This window comes from Cygnus atratus, chromosome 3 (assembly GCF_013377495.2).
Source record: "Cygnus atratus isolate AKBS03 ecotype Queensland, Australia chromosome 3, CAtr_DNAZoo_HiC_assembly, whole genome shotgun sequence".
Lineage (NCBI taxonomy): Eukaryota > Metazoa > Chordata > Aves > Anseriformes > Anatidae > Cygnus > Cygnus atratus.
The window spans coordinates 659,169-682,886 of NC_066364.1; the positions used below are offsets into that span (position 1 = coordinate 659,169).

At 40.9% G+C, this 23,718-nt stretch overlaps 1 protein-coding gene across 10 annotated transcripts in view; it reads right to left on the reverse strand.

The window, feature by feature from the left end:
• Window positions 1-23,718, reverse strand: part of DTNB (dystrobrevin beta) — a 199,798-nt gene that overhangs the window by 151,368 nt on the left and 24,712 nt on the right. For all 10 annotated transcript variants that reach the window (XM_050710129.1, XM_035568289.2, XM_050710128.1 and 7 more), the window contains 3 exons: window positions 22,712-22,797; window positions 12,909-13,063; window positions 6,086-6,191 (listed from right to left, as the gene is read on the reverse strand). In XM_050710129.1, coding sequence (XP_050566086.1) covers window positions 6,086-6,191; window positions 12,909-13,063; window positions 22,712-22,757 — 307 coding nt within the window. In that variant the 5' untranslated portion in view covers window positions 22,758-22,797. The remainder of the gene's footprint in view (window positions 1-6,085; window positions 6,192-12,908; window positions 13,064-22,711; window positions 22,798-23,718) is intronic.

Below are 23,718 nucleotides of genomic sequence, written 5' to 3' on the forward strand. Positions count from 1 at the left end.
AAGCCTATTACTCCAAACTCTGCACTCCTTATAAAGCTGTATGTAGTATCAGCACAAAAATCATGTCTAATATATAATGTAAAAGCCAAGCTCCAAGTTCCAACTCTGAGTTTTATATTTTTCCACGGAAACGATTAAGATGAGCGGGAAGAAAAGTCTTCCAGCAGATTAACATCCTTGTCTAACTCCATGGATAGAGGCCTGCTTAGGGGGCAGTTTAGAGCAGGAATCTTTACCTTGCTACTGACTGAACAGGGAACCTGACCTCCTTGGTCTAAATTAACAATTGTGAATACACCCAAATTCTTTGGCCCTGCACTCTGCTGCTGTGACAAGTTTTCCTGTGCAATGACGTGTGACCCATGATACAGTAGGTGCATAAACAACATCAAAATCAAATGCAAAGCATCTTCCAAGACACTTTCTGACAAGTAACCCAGTACACACAGATGTATCCTCCACAGAATGGATGCAAGAGGGGGAAAGGCATGTAAAGAGAGGACAAGGCATTGTAAGGTTTTGGGAGGATGGGGAGGCTGTTTGGTTGTGTGGGGTTTTTTTTGGTTTGTTTGTTCTCCTCCCCTCTTGAGCCTTACAAAACTTTAGCAAAATTAGCTGGGAAATTCTAGTCTGAATGTGAGTTATAAGAGGAATGATAAAAAAAAACTCAAGCTTTGCCAAGACTTTAAATAAAACTTAAACTCTGGGACTAAACACATCCTGCTCCACTCACTGCTGCAGAACCCTGCTTTTCAACGTGGGTCCTACGGACCCTGCAGATCGGAGAGGCTCCTTGCCTGGGCTTAGCAGCTCATGATGAACAGCAACAGTTTAGCATGTGCCATGCAGCAGCCAAGGTCGGAGAACATTTTGAAGCAATCTACATTCCACAGGAAAGATTAGGGACCAGCAAAAGAGAAAGAGACTGAAAAGCATCACGGAATTTTTATCCAGAAAAGAAATGATGGGCTTTCAAAGTCCCAGACTGCTCCCAGCGGGACACGCTCCAGGTGCACGGTCAGAGGACAGCCAGGCAAAGCCGTACAAAGGCTGCTGAGCAGCAGCTGAGCACCTTCCTCCACTCTGCAGAAATGCTACACAGAATGACTGACTGACGCTACCGAAGCTACCACAGGCATGAGTTGACATAGCAGGGCAGCACGGATTGAAGTATCCTTGCAGGAGCTCCTTTTGGAAGCGTGTTCCCCACGTTCCTCGCTAGTACGTACAGCAGCGCTGCGCCTCACAAAGGAGGATCGGTCTTAATTATAACAAAGCCAATGGCAGCTTGTAGCTTCCTTTCCTTTCTCTGAGGCAACCATCTGGAGAACTGAAATAGTTCACAACTGGTCTTTAAGGAACAGGGTTCACAATTGGAATAGTTCCTAAATGACAGCTTACAGCTCGGGCAGCGCAGGAAATCACCTGTCCCTGCTATGGGAGATAGCAGTGCTGCAGGGCCTTCCTAAGCCTTTCATTCACCTGCTGACAAACACATGGCGATGCAGGCCTCTCCAAAAATGTCTAGATCCTCTACAGCAAAAACTGAAAAAAATTTGGCTCCCAAGTAATCAGAAAAACATTGTCGCGTAATCACAATAAGGAAATAAGGGAGGCAAGGTTCCCTGCGGATGACAAGACGACAGAGCAGCAAATGAGACTAAAACGAAAGCATGAAATTCTCATTGGAACTCCTTTACTACTACTAGGATGTTTCTGAGGGGTTGATTGGGACATCTGTAAACTTATATTACGTTTCTTAAATTCACAGCAGGCTGGGGAAGCATAGAAAGAAGGTGCAAAAGGTGCAAAAGACTGAGGCAGTTCTGCTGCAGGAAAGGAGTCACAGAATCATGGAAGGTTTTGCTGTGCTTGACCAAAGGTAGAGAAATGGAAAGGCAGCCCACCGAGACACTGACAATACTCGCGAGTCACTGGCCTCCTCCCATCTGGAAGTGCGGAGGGAAAGAAAGGGAAAGGGGCCACATATCAGACACCAACACCAGGAGGTGCCAGAGCTCTGCAAGAACCAAGTGGGACCTTGGTCACCCTGCACTCACCCTCCTTAAGGAAAATAATACTGTTACAGGGAAGTTCGAAGATGATTCATATACTTCAACATCCTTGTCAAAACATGAGCGTATCTGGCATATTTTCTTAGGAAATCACCTTGCTCCCTTCAAAAGATGTGAAAAATAAAAGGAAAAAAATGGCATAATCCCTGCAATTTTTATGGATTTTCTAGCTTTATTTGTTCATTTGTTTCTCTTCCTAAAAGGAAGCTGAAAATTGACTCCACTGCTAGATTCTATCTTCCCTTGTGAAAAGTAAGACTAAATGATCTACCCAAGATAATGCTGCTTAGCAATTGCTAAACACAAACTGTGTCAAGCACAAGGAAGGGCAGCAATTCTCAATCCCATTCAGAAATTATTTTGAGCTTCTGGGAAGGCTAACGTTTTATCTGTCAGAGAAGGCAGCCAAAACTTGAGTTATAATACCTGACTGAAGAACAACCTGATGAAGTTAAAATAAAATAAACAAATGTTACGGAACATTCTCTAATTTGGAACTCCTAAACAGGAGCTGCATTCTCTGTACGCACACATACATTTGTTTTTCTGAACTGCTGTACTTCAGGTAAGATACAATCCTCACCCTACAGAGCCTATGAGATAGCAAAGTATTTCTACAAACGTTAATATAAGCTTAAGATACCACAAATGGCAAATTTAAAAGCTGAATATTCTTTTCAGTATTTTCCTCTTTAGGCATGGAAGAGGAAAAAGAACATAGCCTGAAGACTTCTTCCACTTGCATTTACAAAGGATCCTTTTTCTACAAGAGCAAAACTAAATGGATTAGAAGGCCTGCACAGAAGCATGTTGTTATTATGATGCATTCGCATGCAAATTGAGATGATGGCTCTCCAAAATAATGCGCTGGCCTATTTATTTAGAACAGTTTCAAAGCAATCAAAGGAATTTGTCTGATGCACCGAGAAAGAAGATTTTTTCCCCTTACCTGTAGATGTTATTTCTCCAGTAAAACAAGCTCACCTCACAGCTTAATTGCCTTTTACTTATAGCAGAGCTGAAAAGACAACCGAGAAAATTGCAGGATATTTTCTTAAGGCTGTCAGCTGAGGTGTTCAGGTGCTTCTGAAGTAACTCGGCAGTGATTGCCACGGTAATTAATGAGAATGTTTACAAACTGTGAAGGAGACAGACATCTGGCTAGGAAGCAGCAGCACTGACAAGGTGCAATCGTGAGAAAACTAACATGTAGTGGAAATCAACAACGATTCTAGAACAAGACTACTGATCAGGTCATATGAGGAAACACGTTCGAGACTGTAGTAGTAAAGAGACAAACTTAAAGGATGGATGTTTAAGTACTGAGTCCATTTTAACAGAGACATAATTTAAGGACTGGAGGTGGAAGATGAGAAGGTTATCACCTAAAGGAAGGACTTCAGGGAACTATTTAACAGGATTTTCTTTGTAATCATATCTAGAATCACAAAATTATTGAATAGCTGGGGCCAGAAGGCACCTGTGGAAATCTGCTCCAAGCAGGGTCAGCTGGAGCAGGTTTCTCAGGCCCCTGTCCATGGGTCTCCATGGATGGAGTCTCCACAGCCTGGGCAACCTGATGCAGTATTATAACACACTTATGTCAAGATTTTATTTTATTTTAAAGTTTAAACAGAATTTCCTGTATTTCAGTTTGCGCTCATTGCCTCTTGTCCTGCCACTGGATACCACTGAGAAGAGCACAGTTGTCTTCTTTACTGTTTCTCACCAGTTCTTTACACATGCTGCTAAGATCCCTCTGAGCCTTCTCAAGGCTAACCAGTCCCACCTCTCCCTGCCTCTCCTCACATGAAGTCTGCTGCAGTCCCGTCATCCTCTTTGGGGCCCTCTGCTGGACTCAATAAGCCCACATCTCCCTGGCACTGGAGAGCCCATCGCTGGACACAATATTCCAGATTTGGCCTCCCCAGCACCGAAGAGAGGGCGATGATCACCTCCTGCAACCCGATGGCAGCGCTCTTCCCAACGCAGCCCAGCACGGTATTGACTGTCCTGCTGCAGGCTGTATTGCTGCCTCACGTCTAAGTCGATGCCCACCAGGAGCACTTCTGTGACATCTCCCAGTGAAGGTGGCTGGATTGTGAGCTGCATATTGGAGAGCAGCCACAACGACAGGAACGGGAGGTGTCGGAGAACAGAGGAATACAGACACTAATCTCTAAGGATGATACTGTTCTACCTAGTTATTCCTTACAGGTACTTGCAAGAAAAAAAGATCAGACTACTGGATTATCTCCACATCTTTCCACCACTTCACCTGTGTCCCGACACTGCAGTTGGACCAGATGATCTCTGAGGGTCCCTTCCAACTGAACCGTTCTATTATTTTTAAACATTTTATCCTTTCCTAAGCTCTGTGCAATTCTACCCCGACCTGTTTTTATATCAACTTGTTTAATGCCTGTTTCCTTACCATATTTATTCCACTCTTCGTGCTTCACTTGAAGCACGAGTTTGTAAGGATAAGAGGATAATGGAAAAAAAGCAAACAGTGGCTGCTGCTCTTCTATTAATGCAGTACCACAGACTACCTAAAATTTTATCGAAATAAACCATCTCAACTCTTTCAGAAGTTTTCTCATAAGATCTATTTCCATGAAATTACTCCCCTCAAAATTTTTTAAAGATCGCTTTTTTTTTTTTTTAATTAGACCCACAATTGTCAGAAAATGTTTGTAAACATACAGAGCAATTGGGAAAATCAACTTCTCTTCTGATATAATAAAAAAATAAAAAGCCCGTTGAGCATCGCAGCTCTGTTCTTATTCAGTGCTGTACAAATGCAGATTAAAATCACAACCAGATATGCTTTGCAAGGGGATCAAGAAAAGACAAGAAAACAAACACCAAAAGAGAGCATATCAAAATCACAGCAATACTAAACCACATCACAGAAATAAATGTCAAGAAACAGAGAACTGAATATAAATCCTGAAAACTTGGCCAGAGAAAGACTACTGAAGTTTTAAAGCTGTGCCTGTTAACAGCTGGGCAAAACCAAGAGTGAGTTTGTCTACCTGTGTCTTAACAGGAAGAAATCTATACACCTTGAGATGCCTATGAAAGAATAACGCTGAAGAAGAGGTAACAACTAGTAGGGCAGAGCTGTGAAAGGATGACAACATGATTTTGCTGTGGGGAAGGAAACAAAAGATGAAGTTTAGTTTATGGGTGAAAAAAAACGTGTTTTCCTAGAATTCACATATAAAACACCATATACTCTGTACAAACATACAATAAATGCAGTGTATCACCTTTCTGGCTACTAAGAAAAAAAAAAACGATTTAATAGCCTGCACAGGAGAACAAACTTCGGCAGGGAGCTTTTTAGCTTCCATGAGCTCCAAAAAGCCCTCCTAAACCACCACTGTTTCTCACTGTTGATTGCAGTTTTCCATACCTTACCACGTTCCTTAAATACATTCCATAGGCAATAAAACCAGGATTTTTTAGCTAAGAACAGGTCTGGAATTGAGCAGAACTCAACATTCACCTCCCATAGTAAAAAAAAATACCGAAGTGACTCATGTCCTCAAATGCTACTCAAGACAGACATTTGAATAGGTACCAAAATCTTTGGAAGTTAGCACTTGAAAGCATCTGTTAAGCCATAGTCCAAGTGAAAGTTTTTTGTTTTGTTTTTTAAGTTTCAGAATAGATGTGAGCATTGAGAGAATATTGTTTTTCTGCTTATTTTTTCATCTTTCACTACTAATGATGCTAGAACCCTAACTTAAAAGATAAATACCAATAACCAATCTCGTTCTGCATTGCTGTTGATTTCACAAATAATCAGTCTTCCTCCTGGAATTGTAAAACTCTTGTCACTCCAACAAAAGTCTGAGCCTAAATGCTCCGGGACTAGGACAGTTACAGTGGGAACGATGAAAGCTTTAGGTGCTTTGTCACTGCGGGAGGACAGCATATTTACATACTTTGAACACAACCTCTGCTCTGACCAGATGTTTTGAACAAAATGTTCTATTTACCATTTTCAACATGGGCAAGTCTGTGCATGAGAGGCAGCCACACAAGGCACTGAGGAGGTGGATCAGCCATCAATGTGTCTAAAAACATGTTTAGCATGATCTTTTTCTGCAAAGAAAAAAAGAAACACAACTTAAGAAAAAATTCAATTTCAATTAAAAATTTCAATATCAAAAACTCTTTCAGCCTTAAAATCTCTCTCTACTATTCAGCTTCTGTATCCCAGTAATCTATCCTACACTATAAAGATAAAAATCACAACTTTTTTCTCAGTGAGTTTCAATCTACAATAGGCAAACAGTAACACCACAAAGAAAGTATCGGTACAAACACAATATAATCATACAAAAATAAAAGATAAGCAGATGAACAGAAAATTCCAAGAAATGGAGGACCAGTCAGTCAGGATTAGTTCCAGATGTGCAGTTAAAGAATCCTCTTTTGAAGAGAGATACAGCAAATGTGAGAGGACGTTATTTAACAATGTAGAAAATGGTATTTCAAACACAGAGGCAGCACTGAAAAAAGCAGACACTTAAAAAGAAGCAACTACAACTAATATTCACACATTATCCACATAGTAAATGATTTTTTTTAAAGACAAAATATGAAAAAAGAGGCAAGGGGAGAATTGGGCTAAGATTTAAAAACTATAACTGAAAATAAAATTAAATCATATGGAGAGGAAAATCATGTGTTTTAAGAGTAGTATTTTCTAAACTCAAGTGAGCAAGAGCAAATTTCTGCTGCAAATATAAACAGATGGAGATAACTTGTAAAAAAAAAAAAAAACAGCTAGGAATATTATGGATACAAAGAAAGAATACATTGGCTTTCGCAAGCAGGAAGCCAGAGGATTAAGAATTTCTCATAGGCAGCAGACCAGCTGGTCAGATCACACTTTCTTCTCACCTTAGCATATGGCAGTGCTACTTCAAAAAGCATCCGTAACAGGGAGGGTAAAGCAGAGCTGGAGGAAAAGCCAGTTCGGTTCTCCAGGAGCTCTGAAACTAACTGTAGCTATCACTTGCAGCTCTCATGCCAAACATTACAGGGGTAAAGAGAAAATTTACATTTACAGAGAAAAGTTATATTTAATATATATTTATGTATATATATATATTTTGTTTTGGTAAAGATAAGTTTTATATTTAAAGCATCAATATTTTGTGATTAGTGGCAAATACATAGATCTTCTGTCCCTGAAGCTAACTAGCCTGGAGACAGAATACAGAATTATAATTACCTATCCCAGTAACCGTTAAGGAAAACTCCAAGAAATATTTCATCTTATTTCTTCCGTCTTTTATAAAGTGTCCTTGTTCCAGTCTCTCTGCCTCCTACATTGAAAGCCCTTCCTGAACAGCTGCCTGCTGCTACAAGAGGGTCCGAGCCTTCCCTGTACCCGACACCACGTCCTGCCCGAGTCCCAGTCGCCTCCCTCCTCCCCGGCACGCTGCGCAGCCAGCCTGCTCCCTCTCCTTTGGGAGGTGAAGAAACCCAGCCTCTTCCAACAAATGCACATCTCAGCAAGACCAGGATGCGCTGAAAGAAGCCTCCTGGTAGGAGAACCACCGTGTTTAACCAGGAACTAACCACGGTACGCAGTGTTGGAGATCACAAAGTCCTGCTCACGCAACAAGGAGCCACTGCTGATGACGTTACGTGGCATCACGGTCTGTGACTGATGTGAGATGGCACGTTTCCAATCCTAACACACTCACCTGGTTGCTTATTTACATACGCGTTGTACAACACTGCAATACTCCTCCGAGGCTCCCGATTTTGACTAGCTTTCACCTCTCACATTTCATGTACGACAGCACACGAAACATTTCCTGGCTGTAACCTTTTGGCAGAGCTCACAAAGGGAATGCTGCAGCACCTGGCCCTACCGACACGGGCTGTAATCCCTTTGGGTTTGATGTGCTGCTTACTGCAAGTATGGAAAATGCACGCAGAAGTTCTGGATCATCACATCCAAACTCAATCGAAGTTGAAAGACAAGTTTGGGATTTACCGCACAGGCAGGAGAATGGAAGAGGTTTCAGTTGGAAAGGACCCACAAAGATCAAGTCCAGCTGTGAGGCTAATTCGGGGCTGACCCACAGGTAAAACATACCATTTAGAGTGTTTTCCAAATGCCTCTTGCACAGACAGGCAGGGGGCATCAGCCACCTCTCTAGGAAGCCTGTTCCAGGGTCTGACTGCCCTCTCAAAGAGGAGAGGGTCCTGATGTCTTTCCTAACGTCTAGTCTGAACCTCCCCGGGCACAGCTTTGAGCCATTCCCACGTGTACTGTCACTAAACACCACAGAGAAAACAGGTTATTTACCAGAAATCACAGTTCTTCAAGCTACACAGCATGCATCTGTCCATTCACACCACGTGTGTACACATGCTGCTAGCACTTCTGTCCTGCGAGGACTTTGCTTTAACACAACCTGCAGGGATGACACGGCTACGTGGCATTTGAAGGCTGTGTAAATGCCATGGTTGCCCCCTTGTCAACAAGAGAATTCATCGTGGCTACAAGGGTTATGAGGAGGAAAGACCAGACAGGATGCGAATGCTCACGCATAATATACTATAATCTCAAAAGAATGCTACTTTTTGGTTAAAGTAAAAAAAAAAAAAAAAATCACATCTCAGAGGAGTAACAGGTTCTTCCTGCTGTGGGTCACTCCAAGTAACACACATTTTCTGGAGGCAAGACTCAGGATCCCTTGGGCAGAGACACACGATATGCACAGCCACGTTAGAACCCAAAGCTAGCAGGAGAGCTTCTTTGTGCTCTAAAGGGCTCCTCAGGGCAACAACAGCCGTGAAACCCTGTCGGTTGTTAGCCTGTGTAACGAGAGATGCGACTGCCACATAGTTCACAAGAGGGCAGCAGGGACACAGGCTTTGGGTTTTGTACACCGATAACAGGACGTGTTGCAACCAGCTGACCAAAAAGAATCACGCAGCATTACCACCACTGCATTATCCTGCCTGTCTGGGTGGAGGCGTTCTTGGTAAGGACAAAGCTGACAGCAAAGCAAGCGGCACTCTCCTCCTCCTGAAAATTAGGAATGCAGAGAAGGAGCCTAAATAACAGCTTTTCTCGGAGCTAGTCTAACATTTCCTGCTGGGTTCAAAACCTAGCCACAGTGCAAACACAAAAACATCACTCAGACACCATTTGTGATTCAAAAACAATCAAATAATCTGCCAACAGGTTCCAAGCTCCAAGAACATAAACTGAAAATTAGCAAATGTGAAGGCAGTCATGAGGGTCAAATGCCTCCCAGCAGAACGAACACGCTTCCACACTGGTATTTTCTATAATCACCTGCTGACACTCCGAACTATTGTAATAATTCTTTTTTTTTTTTTTAATCACTTGCTGTTAGCACACCTACTCGTCTTAACAGCTCTGCTGTCTCAAATCTCCTTGCAGGTGGGAGCAGTGACAAGTTATACCAATGCTACTCTCGTATTTAGAAGAATACCACAGGCTTGCTTTAGTGGCAAAAGCTCAGGCAGTTTTATTATTACAATGCCAACGTGCTTGTTCAAATAAGAAGTTAATGCAAGCATTTCCCCATAAGATATTGACACAAAACCACAACCCCTGAGCAACACAAAGATATGTGATTTATTTTTAACTCTGTAGTGAACAAAACAAGTTCACAGAATCACAGAATGGTTTGGGTTGGAAGGGACCTCAAAGCCCCCCCAGTTCCAACCCCCTGCCATGGACAGGGATGCCACCCACTAGATCAGGTTGCCCAGGGCCTCGTCCAGCCTGGCCTTGAACACCTCCAGGGATGGGGCATCAACAGCTTCTCTGGGAGACCTGCGAAGTTCCACCACTGTAAGCAAGCAGCTGTGCGTTAGACCCCACCTGTAACTTTGACTGTCCTGCATCTTGTGCTCCATCTGCAACTCCATCAGGCTGTGCTTATACCATCCTTATACACAAGGCCATCCTGTGTTTAATAGATACAAATAGATATATCCTGCAGTCTGGTTAAAGTGAGTAATAAGATCTTGGCCACCCTTTTGACACTGCTAAGCAGCCAGTTCGGCTATCAGCCACACCAGCCATGCTGCCCAAGTCAGTCAGTGCTTTAGCACAGCCCTTACGTGAGCAAGGTATGTACAGATGAGTGCCTGCTCATCTGGTCTCCTTGTTTGCTTCATGCTGCTGATTTTCAACAGAATAACGTGCAACTTGACCTCTACAGAAGCCAAGATCCTGGCTCCCAAGTCTCTGAAGGGAACTTGACAGCTCCGTATAAACACTGCAATTAAACTGCTTTGTAAATGAGATATAAAGTAGACACCTCTGCAATAGTGGGATAGGCTGTGCCATAAATACAGACAGATTCTGACTAAGCCAGGGAATGTCATGGCGATACAGCATCTCTATGACAAACAGATGGACTGTAGCCAGGTGAACAGAAGTTTTAAGAAAAGTATGACATGATCTCATATCTGTGGAAGCACCCATTTGACCTTGAATAGTAAATTATGACTGGAAGCTCTATATACATCTGGAAACCATCATAAAGGATGCAGCTCTTGCCAAAAGCATCCCAATAAACTCCATTTTGCATGGGCAACAAGTCTGAATTATTCCATCTGTGACCCAAGAAATGAAATAGAGTTGTGCAGTGTATACAATCACTGACACTTCTTTGCTTGTCTGCCCTTTCACCACTCAGACAGCAGTAAATCATTAGCCTTTTGCACCTCAAAGAAGCATCTCCTGAAGGAACCATCGCTGGTCAGGAAGTATTTGTCTCTCAGTAGTTTAAGCAACACCAGGGAATGTTCCTAGTCCTAAAACTCAATTATGCATGGTTTTATATTAGTGTAACTGTGCCTGATTTAACCACTCAGTCTCCCAAATCATTCCAGCATCCCAATCTGGTGTTAATATCAGCTAGGAATCATTTTCAATAGTTTCCGTGTAACCACCTTTCGTGAGGGAAAGGAAGAGATTATTAGCATGGATGCGGTCAGACCATTCCAGTTGATCTTTGGACCATGGAACAGCTCCTGGCACTGTTTAGTTAACTAGTACAGATGTAGCTTACATGTCCATCATGTAAATGCCAAAGTCTGAAACCCAACGGCTTTATCGATGCCATCTGGAAATAATTCAAGCAAAATGACATGCTGTAACAGAACAGCATCAGAGAAGCACCTCTGGGAAGCTTATTTTCAAACCTGGGAGGCACGAGAAAATCGATTCAAATCTGAGACAGATTATTCACGTGCTTCCCAGGACCACTTCATTTCACTGCTTTCAAAGAAACGAGAGAGAGGTGTTTTGGGGCACACTCTGTAGCAGGACTAACAAAGAAAATCACCACTCTTTACCAACCTTGCCTTACAGTAGAGATTTTGTTTTGCTGAATAAAATTAGAACAAAAGAATTTGTGAAAGTGACTCAATTTGAAGAATTGGCTTTCTTGTTCATGGAAGTCAGTGTGCTATGACATGCTGCAGGCAACCAGCACAAACGTGCAAATGGGCAGTTACTGCACCTCCCCTGGAACACGATGAGATTGCCATCAGTCAGACAAATCTCCGTCAGCTCTCAAAGCCTGGCTGGCTAAAGTAGCTTCTCTATGGCTAACAGAGAAATAGTAACTTCCAGAGGGCGAGCAGGCATCTCATCCTAGAGTAGTCTTCAGAACAAATTAGGAAAAAACACTCCCATTTAGCTTCCCTTTGCAGACAACGGACAGAGCACATATAGCTTAGAATCCGCTGTTTGACCTCAACAGCTCTAAAGCGAGGCCACAGTTTGATATTCAACAGCGGTGTCCCTTAAATGAAATTTGATTTGATCAGCTTGATACCCCTACATACAGAAATGGCTTGCACTGAATTGACAGAAAGGGTGGCAGGTTGGTGGGAACAAGTGATGGCCCACAAATGCCTCAGTCAGTACTGAAACAGAAAAAAAATCATTTCTTAATTACACCATCAGTAAGAAAATACTCTGTCCTCAGTAACTTACAGATGAGCTGGAGCCCTCATCACTTCCTACATCAAAGGCTCTTTCCTAGTGTGTTGTACTTCAAATATATTAATTGCTAGTTAACTTAAATTTAACAAAAGTGACTATAAATTCTACAGCTAAATTCTTCAAGCAATGCTTCCAAGAATACAGTCATAACCAGAGTCTAAACATTAAAGTTTAGGTCTAAAATTATCTAGGCTTGTGTTTACAGTAGATTCAAGGTTTAATTATATTATTTTATATATCAAATTAGAAACAAATCCATGGAACAAGCGAATTACAACAAAAATGTATATAGAGATAAAAGCCTCTTTTAAGATCAGTACTGCAACACTTATGCCAAAAATTACATTAAATGGAACTATTTTGGAAACAGCAGCTATACCAACAAGGACAAAAGTTAAACTGATTTAAAGAACAGGCTACGTGTACAAATGTGTTTATTTTGTGCAGACTAAACCAACTAACAATCGATTTGTTGAAATTTGTTAACACTCTCAACACACTGATAAGATTAAAAAATTCAAGGAAAAGGTTATCCTTGCTGTTTTTCTGATGGGTACAAAAGTGTTCACAAAAAGGGAACAAACTAAAACTGTGTGAAATCCTTTAATTGCCTAATACCTAGATGGATTATTTTGATTTATTCAGACTTTCTTAAAATTGCTTAGATAACACACTGCATATTACCAATCCCCCTCCCTCCAAACCCCATACAAGTTATACCCAAAGAAGACAGTGGACTTTAGAAGAAAGCACTGTATTAACAAGCAATATAAAAATCCTGTTTCATTAACTCTTACTTGTTGTGGGAAACACGTCCGTACGGAATGCTCTGTGTATCCAAAAGAAGGCCCTTCAAACACAGCTGTTGGAAGTTTTAGAACTTCTTTCAAAAACTGATCAAACTTTGTAAATATCATTAGTCCATTTGAATCTGATATTTGAGAGAAAATATCTGTAAGAAAATATAATAAAACCCTAGAGTAAATACATGCTTGCTACAGAAAAGAAAAAAAAATAATTTCAACTCATTTATTCCCCAAGACATTTCTACTTTTTTTTTGTTAAAAAAATTCTGAACACTATTTCTTATTACTTGCAGTCAAGGTAAAATTTATGAATGAACATGTTTGAACATGTTTATATCGTATGATGATATTAATCTTCTGTTTCCTCCATCCCATCTCAACCAGAGAGAAGACTCTTGCAGTTCACTAACTGTAACTGCAAGAAAGCAGAAGCCAGGATGCCTTGTAAAAGACTATCGTTACAGGACACTGCGTCTTCATCCTTACGCCTTCAAAATAAAACTACATAAAATCCTTTCAGAAACCTCCTAAAACTGAAAAAAAAAAAGTTGTAGGATCACAAAGTCAAAACTGTTAGAACTCCTGGTAACTCTAGTGCACTTCAGCAGCATGTTGGATTTAAGTCGCCCAGCGCTGGAAAAGAGCATCAGAAGCATGCAGAGTGGCCGAACTGGGGAGCAATGACTGCTGCTGCCAAGGCTAAAACCTGCAAGTCATGGGCTGGGTGAGTGGGGAAGACAAAATCTGATCTCATTTTGTTTCTGTACGCGCTGAAAAACTGAAATAAGAACTTCTATTAGACACCAGAAAAAAGTTTTGCTTTTTAATGAGAAAAGGGATGCTTTTTAAATTAGCTATGTGGGACTAAATGCATTTCTGAATCCAAAAAGAGGATCGAGCGAGATGTTCAGCAGTCTTGTGTGTGCATGGAAAGAGAAAGGGAGGGAGGGTCCCAGCCAGTGGCAGGGAGGGGGGCAGTTCTGCAGGCATTTCCAGCCCCACGCCACGCTCCTAGCTGCAGGCACGCCGTGGAAAGTCGTGTCCTGAGCCTGCTGCTCTGGCGTCCCTCTACCCCCTTACTCCACAAGGCTCAAACCCTCCAACCATTCCCCGCTACTACCCGAAGGCTACCAACTCTTACATCTCAGGAAAAGTAAAAATATAGGAAGAGATGGGTAGACAGCAATGGAGGAAAACGATGTCATATAAAGTAGTAGGGCTGCTACATACAGATAAGCCAGAACTGTCATGGGATCAGAAATCTCTTTGGAAAATACAAATCTCTCGAACAGTAAAGCTTGGCTTCTGATCTAACTGCAGAGCCAGGTTAGTCTATAAAGGAAGATTTCTCTAATAAAAGCAGTAATATTAGGAAGACCTAAAATTTTCCAAGATGTGACAGATACCAGAGTTCTTCACTACACAGCCCCTGAATCATCTATGCGGTTATTTAAGACACCGTAAGAAATTAATCATCAAAAAGGATGTGTTGACAGAAAATAAGCTTAATTTAAGTGATCAGAGCCAGGTCTGTAAAAAAGACTATTTCAGAAAGGCATTTTTCCACTAAACTGGAGAAATGACTTCAGACTCCTGAATGAATGAGCCCTTGAAGAAGTCTACAGGTGATACAACTACCTGGAGCTTTTATCACAGGTTAAATGGACAAGCTTGAAGTGAAGGTCTGAAGTCCTTGCTAAATAATCTTATGAAGCATATTAGGAATAGGACAAAAAAATGGGGGAGAAGGGGAATTTGAGGACAGGGGGAAGGCAGATTATTAAAGAATACTATATTTTAAAGAATTAAGCCAAGCAGAAAAGTTAAGTTTCACCTGAAAAATGAATGATGAAAAAAATCAGGGTGAATAATGTACACAAATGGAAACTATGGAAATAACTGAAACTAATTAACTTATTAGAGCAAACCCTCCAGAATCCTAAGCCATTCAAGATCAGACTCACTCCAGACTGGCACATTCCCAAAAACTGAAGGTCTAATAATAAATCTATTAAGGTGGGACTGGCAGAACACGACTGCAACATGACGGTACTTTTATTTAAAAAGTACAAAAATCATCTGGGTAAATACAGTCTATTAATCTAATTTCAACAGCATGCAAGATTTAAGTGATTTTAAGGAGAAAGTAATTAAAGCTATGGAAAGAAGTGAAAAATGAGATAAAATAGAACAGGCTACATCAAGGGTAAATTAAAAGAAACCCACTAACCTATATCTTGCTGTCACGAAAACGTGGTTTTATAGTCAAAGTGAAGTCTACAAGGGGAAACTTCCACATGGGAAATTACTGGTTGAAATTGGAAAAGATAAAGATTAGTTGGATATAATTAAACAGTCATCTCCCCTTTTGAAGGGCAGTAAATTACCTTAACAAGAGAAAGCCTCAGGCTAAACAAGGACTAACAGTGGAATTTTTCAAGATCCCACCTTAATGTTACAACAGGTATGTTAATAATGTTTCCCAATGACAAGGTATTATGCTTTAATTCTCATATAAAGTTTCAATTCAAAGCTACTATGAACTTTTCTTTTTTTTTTTTTTAAACTAGAAAGAATATAAAAAGTTAGAACTGCACCAAAAGGCTGCTCGGTTCCAAAAATACCAACATAAAAGTGCTCATTTCACTCAAGATTTCCTTTTTCAAATATTTGTAAAACTTTACGAACATTAGGAACAGATCTTGTATCATCTGATAAACCTGTCCAGTATTTCTCTTGAGCATCTCTTCAGTTGCTTACAATTTTGCCAAAATTGACTGTTTTCTCTGTTAGGCATTTGCCTGAAGTTAAAAAATAAAGAAAAACAAAAACCAAAACCAAAAAAACCACAGCAGCCTTGTTTTCTAGTGTCTTGACTCTGAGTCTATCCTGTCTCTCAATTCCTACAACGTTGCCAAATTTTATTGTACAACTTTAAGAAATATTTGTTAAATACTATGTTTAAGAGCAGCAAGAGATACAAAAATCAATTTAATGTAAATGAATTAATTTGTGCTTTTTAAAGGGTTGCAGTTTTTCCTCGTCTTAATTCAACATATATACCAAGGTCAGAAGGACAATGTAAGCAAATACAGGCCAGTCAGCCCCAGTTTGGCTCCTGAGAAAATCATGGAGCAAATTCTCTGATTTCTATCATTCTCTCTTGGAGCACATTGCTGGGCACACGAAAGAAAAGGTGACTGGGAGCAGCTGGTATGGACCTACCACGGCTAAATCCCACCTGGCCAGCTGGCCTTCTATGAGAAGGCGATGCCTTCACCAACCTGAGCAAGGCTTTTTACTTGTGTTTCCCTCAGTACTCTGCTCTGCCAGCGGGGATGTCGCAGCCTGGATGGGTGAAGCACCAGAAGGATAAGTGGCTGGTTGGATGATCAGGCTTGGAGGGTAGGGGATAACGGGGTCATACCCTGCGTGGAGGCCAGTGACAAGTCGACTAATGCTGGATCTGTCCTGTTTAAGGTGGCTATTGGTGATCTGCGAGAGGTGCCAGAGTGCACTCTTGTCAAGTTTGCAGACACAAAACTGGGGGAGACCAGTTAATTAGGGAGAAATCCTTCCCTGTGACGGCGGCGAGGCCCTGGCACAGGCTGCCCCGAGGAGCTGTGGGTGCCCCGTCCCTGGCAGCGCCCAAGGCCAGGCTGGATGGGGCTGGGGGCAGCGGTCATACCGGGGGAGCTCTGAGGGCCCTGTCAGCCCAAACCGCTGTATGGTTCTATTAGGCCCTTAAGAGCAAGGGCTGCTGTCCAGCAGGACCCAGACAGGCCGGAGGAACGGGCCAGCAGAAAGTGTATGAAATTGAAAGGACAAACGCGACGGCCTGCCCTTGAGCAGAAAGAGAGCCTGGCAGCGATACAGGCTGGGGGCTGGCTGGCTGGGGAGCAGCTCTGCTGGAAAGTCCTTGGGGGCTCTAGGTCACAAACCTAAGATAAGCCAGCAGCATACCATGGCAGCAAAGAAGGCCAGCAGCATCCTGAGCTGCTTGAGCAGGAACTCACCCAGCAGATCAAGGCAAGCGATTATCCTCCTCCACTCTGCATTTGTTAGACCCCCCTCCTCTAGCTACTGTGCCCAGTCTAGGGAACACCAGAATCACTGAATGGTTGAGAACCACATAATATGGAAGACATTCTGAAGTGAGCTCTGAGGATACGGTCTACAAGGTACAATCTACAAGGATTGTCAAGCAGGCTAGAGCGCTTATCCTATGACAGGCTGAGGAAACAGCACTTGTTCAGCCTGGAAAAGGTTAAGACACTGGGAAGACCTAATAACAGCACCCCAGCACCTACAAAGATGTTATGAAGGACACAGAAAAAGATGTTTTTGGAGGAAGATTTAGTGATGAGGGTTAGAGAGCTTGGTATTGGAGAGGCCCTAAGTACAGTGGAGAGACGAGAGGATCCAAGGGCAGCCACTAGATAGACTGAGCGTGTATGGTCATTCACTGGAGGCATCTATATAGTACAGGCATGTGTGTATACACGTGCATTTTTGCCACTAACAGGCTTTCATCCTGGTCACCCAGAGACTGAACAGATTTGGCAACTCCAACATTTGATATAAACTAATGAGATGTAAGAAGGCCTGTATAAAGTCATACACTGAGCTCGTGCTGTTTGAAAAGATGTGACATCACAAGAAACCACATATTACTACCACTACTGCTACTTTGGTCCACTGATTAGGATGAAAACAAACTTCTCCAAAAAAACAAAATGCCCCCTCCCCCAAATCAAAAGCCCACCATCAGGCTAATTCACCTCCAGCAGATTAACTTTGGGGGCTGTCATTATGTGAAACCCAGTATTTTGCATACATTGTTGTATGAATTTTTAGGGTGAACTTCAGCAAGCACTAAAGGCTTATCAGCCAGATGGTGGGAGGAAGGAAGGAGCTACTGAGACAATGCAGCCAAGGAGCACCATACGGGTGGAAATAGTGATTAGAGAAGCTGGCCAGCCCTTAAGATGAGCAGGGTGGAGTCTTAAATTACTCAAAGTCAAGTTTTGTTCGCAATTCCCTTGCAGAAAGGACATGGAAGGAAACACTAATTACTTCACTATGCTTGAATGCCAAAATGGAGTCACCCAAATCCACAAACTTCAACATTTTAATATGGTACTGCTTTGGTTTAAAAAAAAAAAAAAAGCTAAAAAATAAACTCCATAGCAATAGGCTGTTTATTACTCCTTCCTTGCACACCATGTAAAGCAACTCCTTCACAAGTAGCATCATGTCACAGGAAATAATCTTTTCCAGCGAGAGCAAAGTGGTATCATGGAACAACTCCATTTTATATGTACTGTCAGACACTGTATGGTCTGAAAACACACACCATTTGTCCACATTTTCAGAATTTAGAAAGAAAGCCTGTACATATGGAAGTACAGAAACCAAATTACTATCACTCATATAAATTATGAGATGAGAAAAAAATATTTACAACTTCCTGGTTTCCAGAAAGCCTCATGATCCAGCTGAGCCTGAGCTGACAGCCTGCTTAGGAAAGGGAGTGGAGGCGGTGGTGTCGGGGGAACGAGTAAACTGGAAACAGAAGTCGTCCAGTGGTGAAATGGGTCAGTAATCAGAGAGACAGGTGGGAAAGACAGGAAAGGGAAAAAACAAGGCAGCATATTCATAAAGAACAGAAGAAATAAAGAATATAAGAACAGCTGAGGCAGATCAGAGCAAAAGTCTGTTTGTCCCAACAGCAGATGGCTAAGGCAAGCACATTCCCCGGAATATTCTTCCACTCACTCTTAGTATTTTTGCACTCAGCAACCTTTGATGTATTTGCTGTCAGTGAAATTGGTTCAAGGAGCGATCAGGAGATGCGAGTCTGATACGGAAAACATCCTTTGGCAAAGTTTAAAGAAACATTCTTTTTTGTTGTTTTAACCTGTCACTGCTAATTTCACTTAATGCCTTTCAGTTCTTGTACTGAGGGGGAAAGGAGCAGCTGTTTTCTATTCACCACTAACATGTTGCCATGATTTTATAGAACTCTATCCTTTCACCACCATTTTTCTTTCCAGGTTGAAGAATCCTGCTCTACAGCCAGTTGTTACTTATACAGAAAGCTTGCCCTACCTTTGGTGACCTTGCTGTTCTTCTCAGAAAAGATAAAGCAGATCTGGAAAAGGTAGAGTGACAGGTACAAGAGCAGTACTCATTCAAAGTATAAACACACTACGGATTTATACAGAGCCTTAACCTTTCTATTTTGTTATGTCCTTTTTCCTTATTCATAACATTTTATTTTTTAACCACTACTAAACAGTGTCAACCTTTTCTTAGAAGTGTAACTCCAAGATCTCCCAGCTGAGCAATAACAACTTCCTTAGCTCACCTTTCTGTGCATGACATTACGATTGCACTTTACTCCTCCAGCACGTGCCACTTTACATAAATTAACATTGAAATTCAGCTACCATTTTATTTCAGTTACTCAGCTTTGTCAGATGATATTACAACTCTTCACAGCCTATTTTAGCTTTACTACACTCATTTGCTTTGTACCAAACTGTGACCTTTCACTGTGTTTTTCCAGATTTATGACATGTTTAAAACAGTTCAAGTCCAGCACTATCCAACAATCTCAATATACAAAAGGATCTTCACTGCTGTTTTTTAGGTTCCTTTTAGCTCATCTTTTACACATGCAAAGACCTCACCTTTCATCCCTTTAAAACTTTAATGTCTTGGAGTGTTTGATAAGTGACATTCCTGAACACCTTTCAGAAACTCAAGAAACCTGTATCAGCCAGAACTCCTTTGCCCATCTTTTCTTTTTTTTTCCCTTTACTTTAAAAAACTCCTACAGTTTTATAAGACAGTCCTTCCCAAAAGCCATTCCTTCCCCATCCCCATGAGGATTTATTTATCCCTGAGTCAACTAATTCTATTCTTTATTACCAACTGCTTGCCCAGAAGTGTGGCAGGTATACAGACCTACAGTTCCCCACATAACTCTTTCCAAATTTGACATTACTTTTCTTTTTCCTATCTCTTGGTCTTTAGAGTTTTTTCAGAAAGACAGGTGAAAAACAGTTAATAGTTCAGCTGTTTTACTACTCTTCTTGACTCCTAGTGATACTCAAGAACTTTTTCTGCTAACAATAAGACACTTCTCTGCCCTCAGAAGATTTACAAGTGCCTACTATCCTGTATTACACTTTTAATTTTCTCTCATCTTCCACAAAAAATTGTCCTATTGTCTTGTCTGAAAAGCCAACAGCCTGATTCTAGGGAACGGCCTGGTTTAGAGAAAGCTATTCCCTCCTGCATAGGTTTTTCTGCTCCTATATCTCAACTCCTAATTAGTTGAAATCTCCTTTTCCTGGATCACTTTGTCAGTCATGCGTTCACAGAATCATTAAGGTTGGATAAGACCTCAAAGCTCAACTGGTCCAACCATCCCCTACCACCAATGTCACCCAGTAAACCAGATCCCTAAGCAGCAAGCATCGATACTCCCTCCGCCTCTGTGTCTAACCTTGCCATAGCACCGTGAACTTTTCAGAGATTAACAGTGTAGAGCTTCCAGTCCTTAGGTTTCTCTCCAACTAAGCAGAGACAACAACAGGGGCATGAGGGGACCTGGGACTGTCCATAAGTGACACAGGAATGGCCACAGCCAAAGGTGCACATGAAGGAACTGCCATGACTTTATAAAGCAGTGGCAAGTCAGCATTATGGTTACAGGCATGAATAAAGAAATTTATTTTTGACAGTTGATTCGTAAAATATTATACCTGACAGAACAACAAAACAGATTGCAAAGAGGTGTGGTCAACAGGTAGGGTTCTGTCATAAAACAGACAACATCAACTGAGTCAATGCGAGTGACATACTGAAAACACTAAGGAGAGGAACTGAGCTTTAACACTGATTTCAAAAAAGACAGAAGTGCTGGTTCCCAAACAAGATGTCAAATTCAGGAGCCACACGCTCTTTTGAAAACAACACTCCACATCCAGATAAAAGTGCATTAGGAAAATAGAGAGAGCAGACACTGGAGGACAGATCCCAGGAGTACAATGCAAATTAAAGGTCAGCTGATAAGATATGACCAGAATATAACAAAGCTACAGGAAATAGCAGTATTCAGTGAAAGCATTCAAAAGCCTTTCCTTCGATTGGTATGAATTTCAGTTAAAAATTTTTACAAAGAAGGTTACTGTAGCAAAGGAAACAGGATTCAACATAATTAGCAAAAAGAAAGAGAGCTTCAAATGGTATGAAGAAAAGCAGGAGGGGGGAGGAGGGGGGGACAGAATGGTACATCAAAATGTTAAGTTTTAAGACTAGACACATCTGTGAAATAAGACTATTAAATCAGATGTCCTTCAGGTGAAAGCATCTTACCTAGTCACCTTTTCAATCAGTAACTTGTAGCTTAGCATAACCTCCACAATGGTATCTGAGCTTTGTTTGAAAACATCAAAAGTTTATTGATTCTTGTAACATTTAATTCCAGTGGTTAATTGACTTTTCCATTAAAAGATCACTTATTACCATTTGCTTTATGTTTCAGTATTGTCCTGCTTACACATAAAAATAATGCTCCTTTAATGACCCAAGCTTATGCTGAACTGTTTATCTACTGTAACCTCCTCAAACTTTAACCTAATGGGATCCAAAAATGTAACCTTTTACTCAAGAAATAGTCTCTATATGTTTTTACCAGTGTTTGATCTTGCATACTTTATCTATTTTACATTTGTTAAAAATGCTTAAAGAAGCCTTAAATTTCCTCTGTAACGTACACCCATCCTCTCCTCTTTATTTAACTTTAGTCACCTACAGCTTCGTTTTTAAAGAGTTTTATATTTACTGCCAGGCGCAAAAATAGCACCTGCTGATATTGAAACACGTGCAACTCTACTATTAACATGTCCATGTGATGGCTTCTCACTATTTTTCAGATTTTGTCAAGTGGTTTAATTTATTACACGAGTATTTTGTATAATTAATTTTAAAGAAAATATAATAAGGAAGTTTAATGCTGTAAAAAAGTCTAAAGAATTATTTAGAGTGAATAACAATGATGGAGATCAGAAGGAATGATTTATTATAAAATAACTTCCATAAAGGAAATTTAGGGTGAGATGAAAAATGACAAACATTTGAACAGTAAAATCTGCCACTGACAATAAGACTAGCTTCCCATCTTTTCAGGATGGAAAAGAAAAAAAATCCAATAAACAACAGTATGCCTTGCCACTGAGAAGGACAGAAGCTGAGAATTACTATTACAGGACAAAACCAATGTTTCTGGATAGCAATGATTCTCTATAGATAGAGCAGAGGGCTCATAGAAACAAGGTAAAAGAAGTTAAGACTGATGAAAAGAGAATAAAAAGGAGTTAAAAAAATAAGAACAAAGAAGCTGGAATTGACATAACGAGACAATGCTGAGAGTGTCTCAGCTGAAGCAGAGGATGTACAGAACTCCCCCCAGGTGACCCCAAAACAGAGGACATGACGACAAGTTTTGACATTACCATCATAAAAGTCAGGCCTGAAGTTTTACATGTAAAATGTCAAAGCATTTTAAAATAATTACGTGCACTTGTAAAGCCTACTCAGTAACAAACTCAGTATACTGTCTGGCCAGCAGATGGCATGTGCTACAAAAAAAATAAACAGCAATTTTCACTTCAGGATAAAGAATGCTGAATATGCAAAAAAAAGTAAGCTTTCATCACATTTGACCAATAACAGAAAAAAATATTTCATAGAACAGTTTGATTTTGCTTGCAAATACTTACATCTTAGTTTGTCCAGTATTTTGCCACCACACATTGTTGCTAACATAGATTTCACCGAAAATACCGTCAACTTCCCATGGCCCTCGCTGTGAAAAAAAATACATGGTAAGTAATTACTATACAGAGTGAGAAGTAACAAAAATACTAAAAGACCTAGGAAGGAAATGCATAACCATTAATTACTAAGGTCTACCAATACTATTTAACATAAAAACAGTGCTGTTAACATAAGCGTTTTTAATAAATCAGAATTGTTAACAGGTGTCTTATTAGAAATCAAGTTTTCTTGCAGAATTATGAAAAGTGCACAAATAAAGAGACTAGAATGTCTTGTTCATCCCATGTGTCCTGAAAAAAAAGTGTTAATCTCTTCCATTAAAACACATTTGTTCACTGTAATACATCTCTCTTCTTCTGCTATGCTTTGTTAGTTGCTTTAAATTTTTACTCCTCAATTTGAACTCTGATGTTGAAATAAACATTTTATACTAAAAACTGTACAGTAACTGACAGCATACTAAAAAGGTATGATATCCTGAATATACCACATAGAACAGGAATAATGCAAACAATGTTTTATTCTAATTTCAGCTAACAAAGCTGCTGTGCTATCAGAACAGATGGCATATTTGGGGCATCATTTTATAATATCAGCAGGAGAAAATGAATTTGTCTCTACGGAAGGCACAAAAAAGCCCATTCAGCACCGTACGGCATGCAGAAACAGCTACGCGTGTTATTCCTGTTACCAAAGAGCAAGAGAAGGATGAAGTTAGGAGGGAAGCAAGTCACAGCCCCGAGGCTGGCCAGGGTAAGGCTCGCACAGCTAACACCAGCTGCAGCCCCTGCCAGCTCACTGCTGGCCCAGGGACGCACGTGCGGCCTCCCCGCATCCCACATTTCATAGCAATAAAGGCAGGAGGTAGAGCACCTCCAGTAAATGATATTAAATGGCCACAGCGTGGCGATCTTGGTGTAAATCCACTGTAATTGAAGTTGGCAGAAAG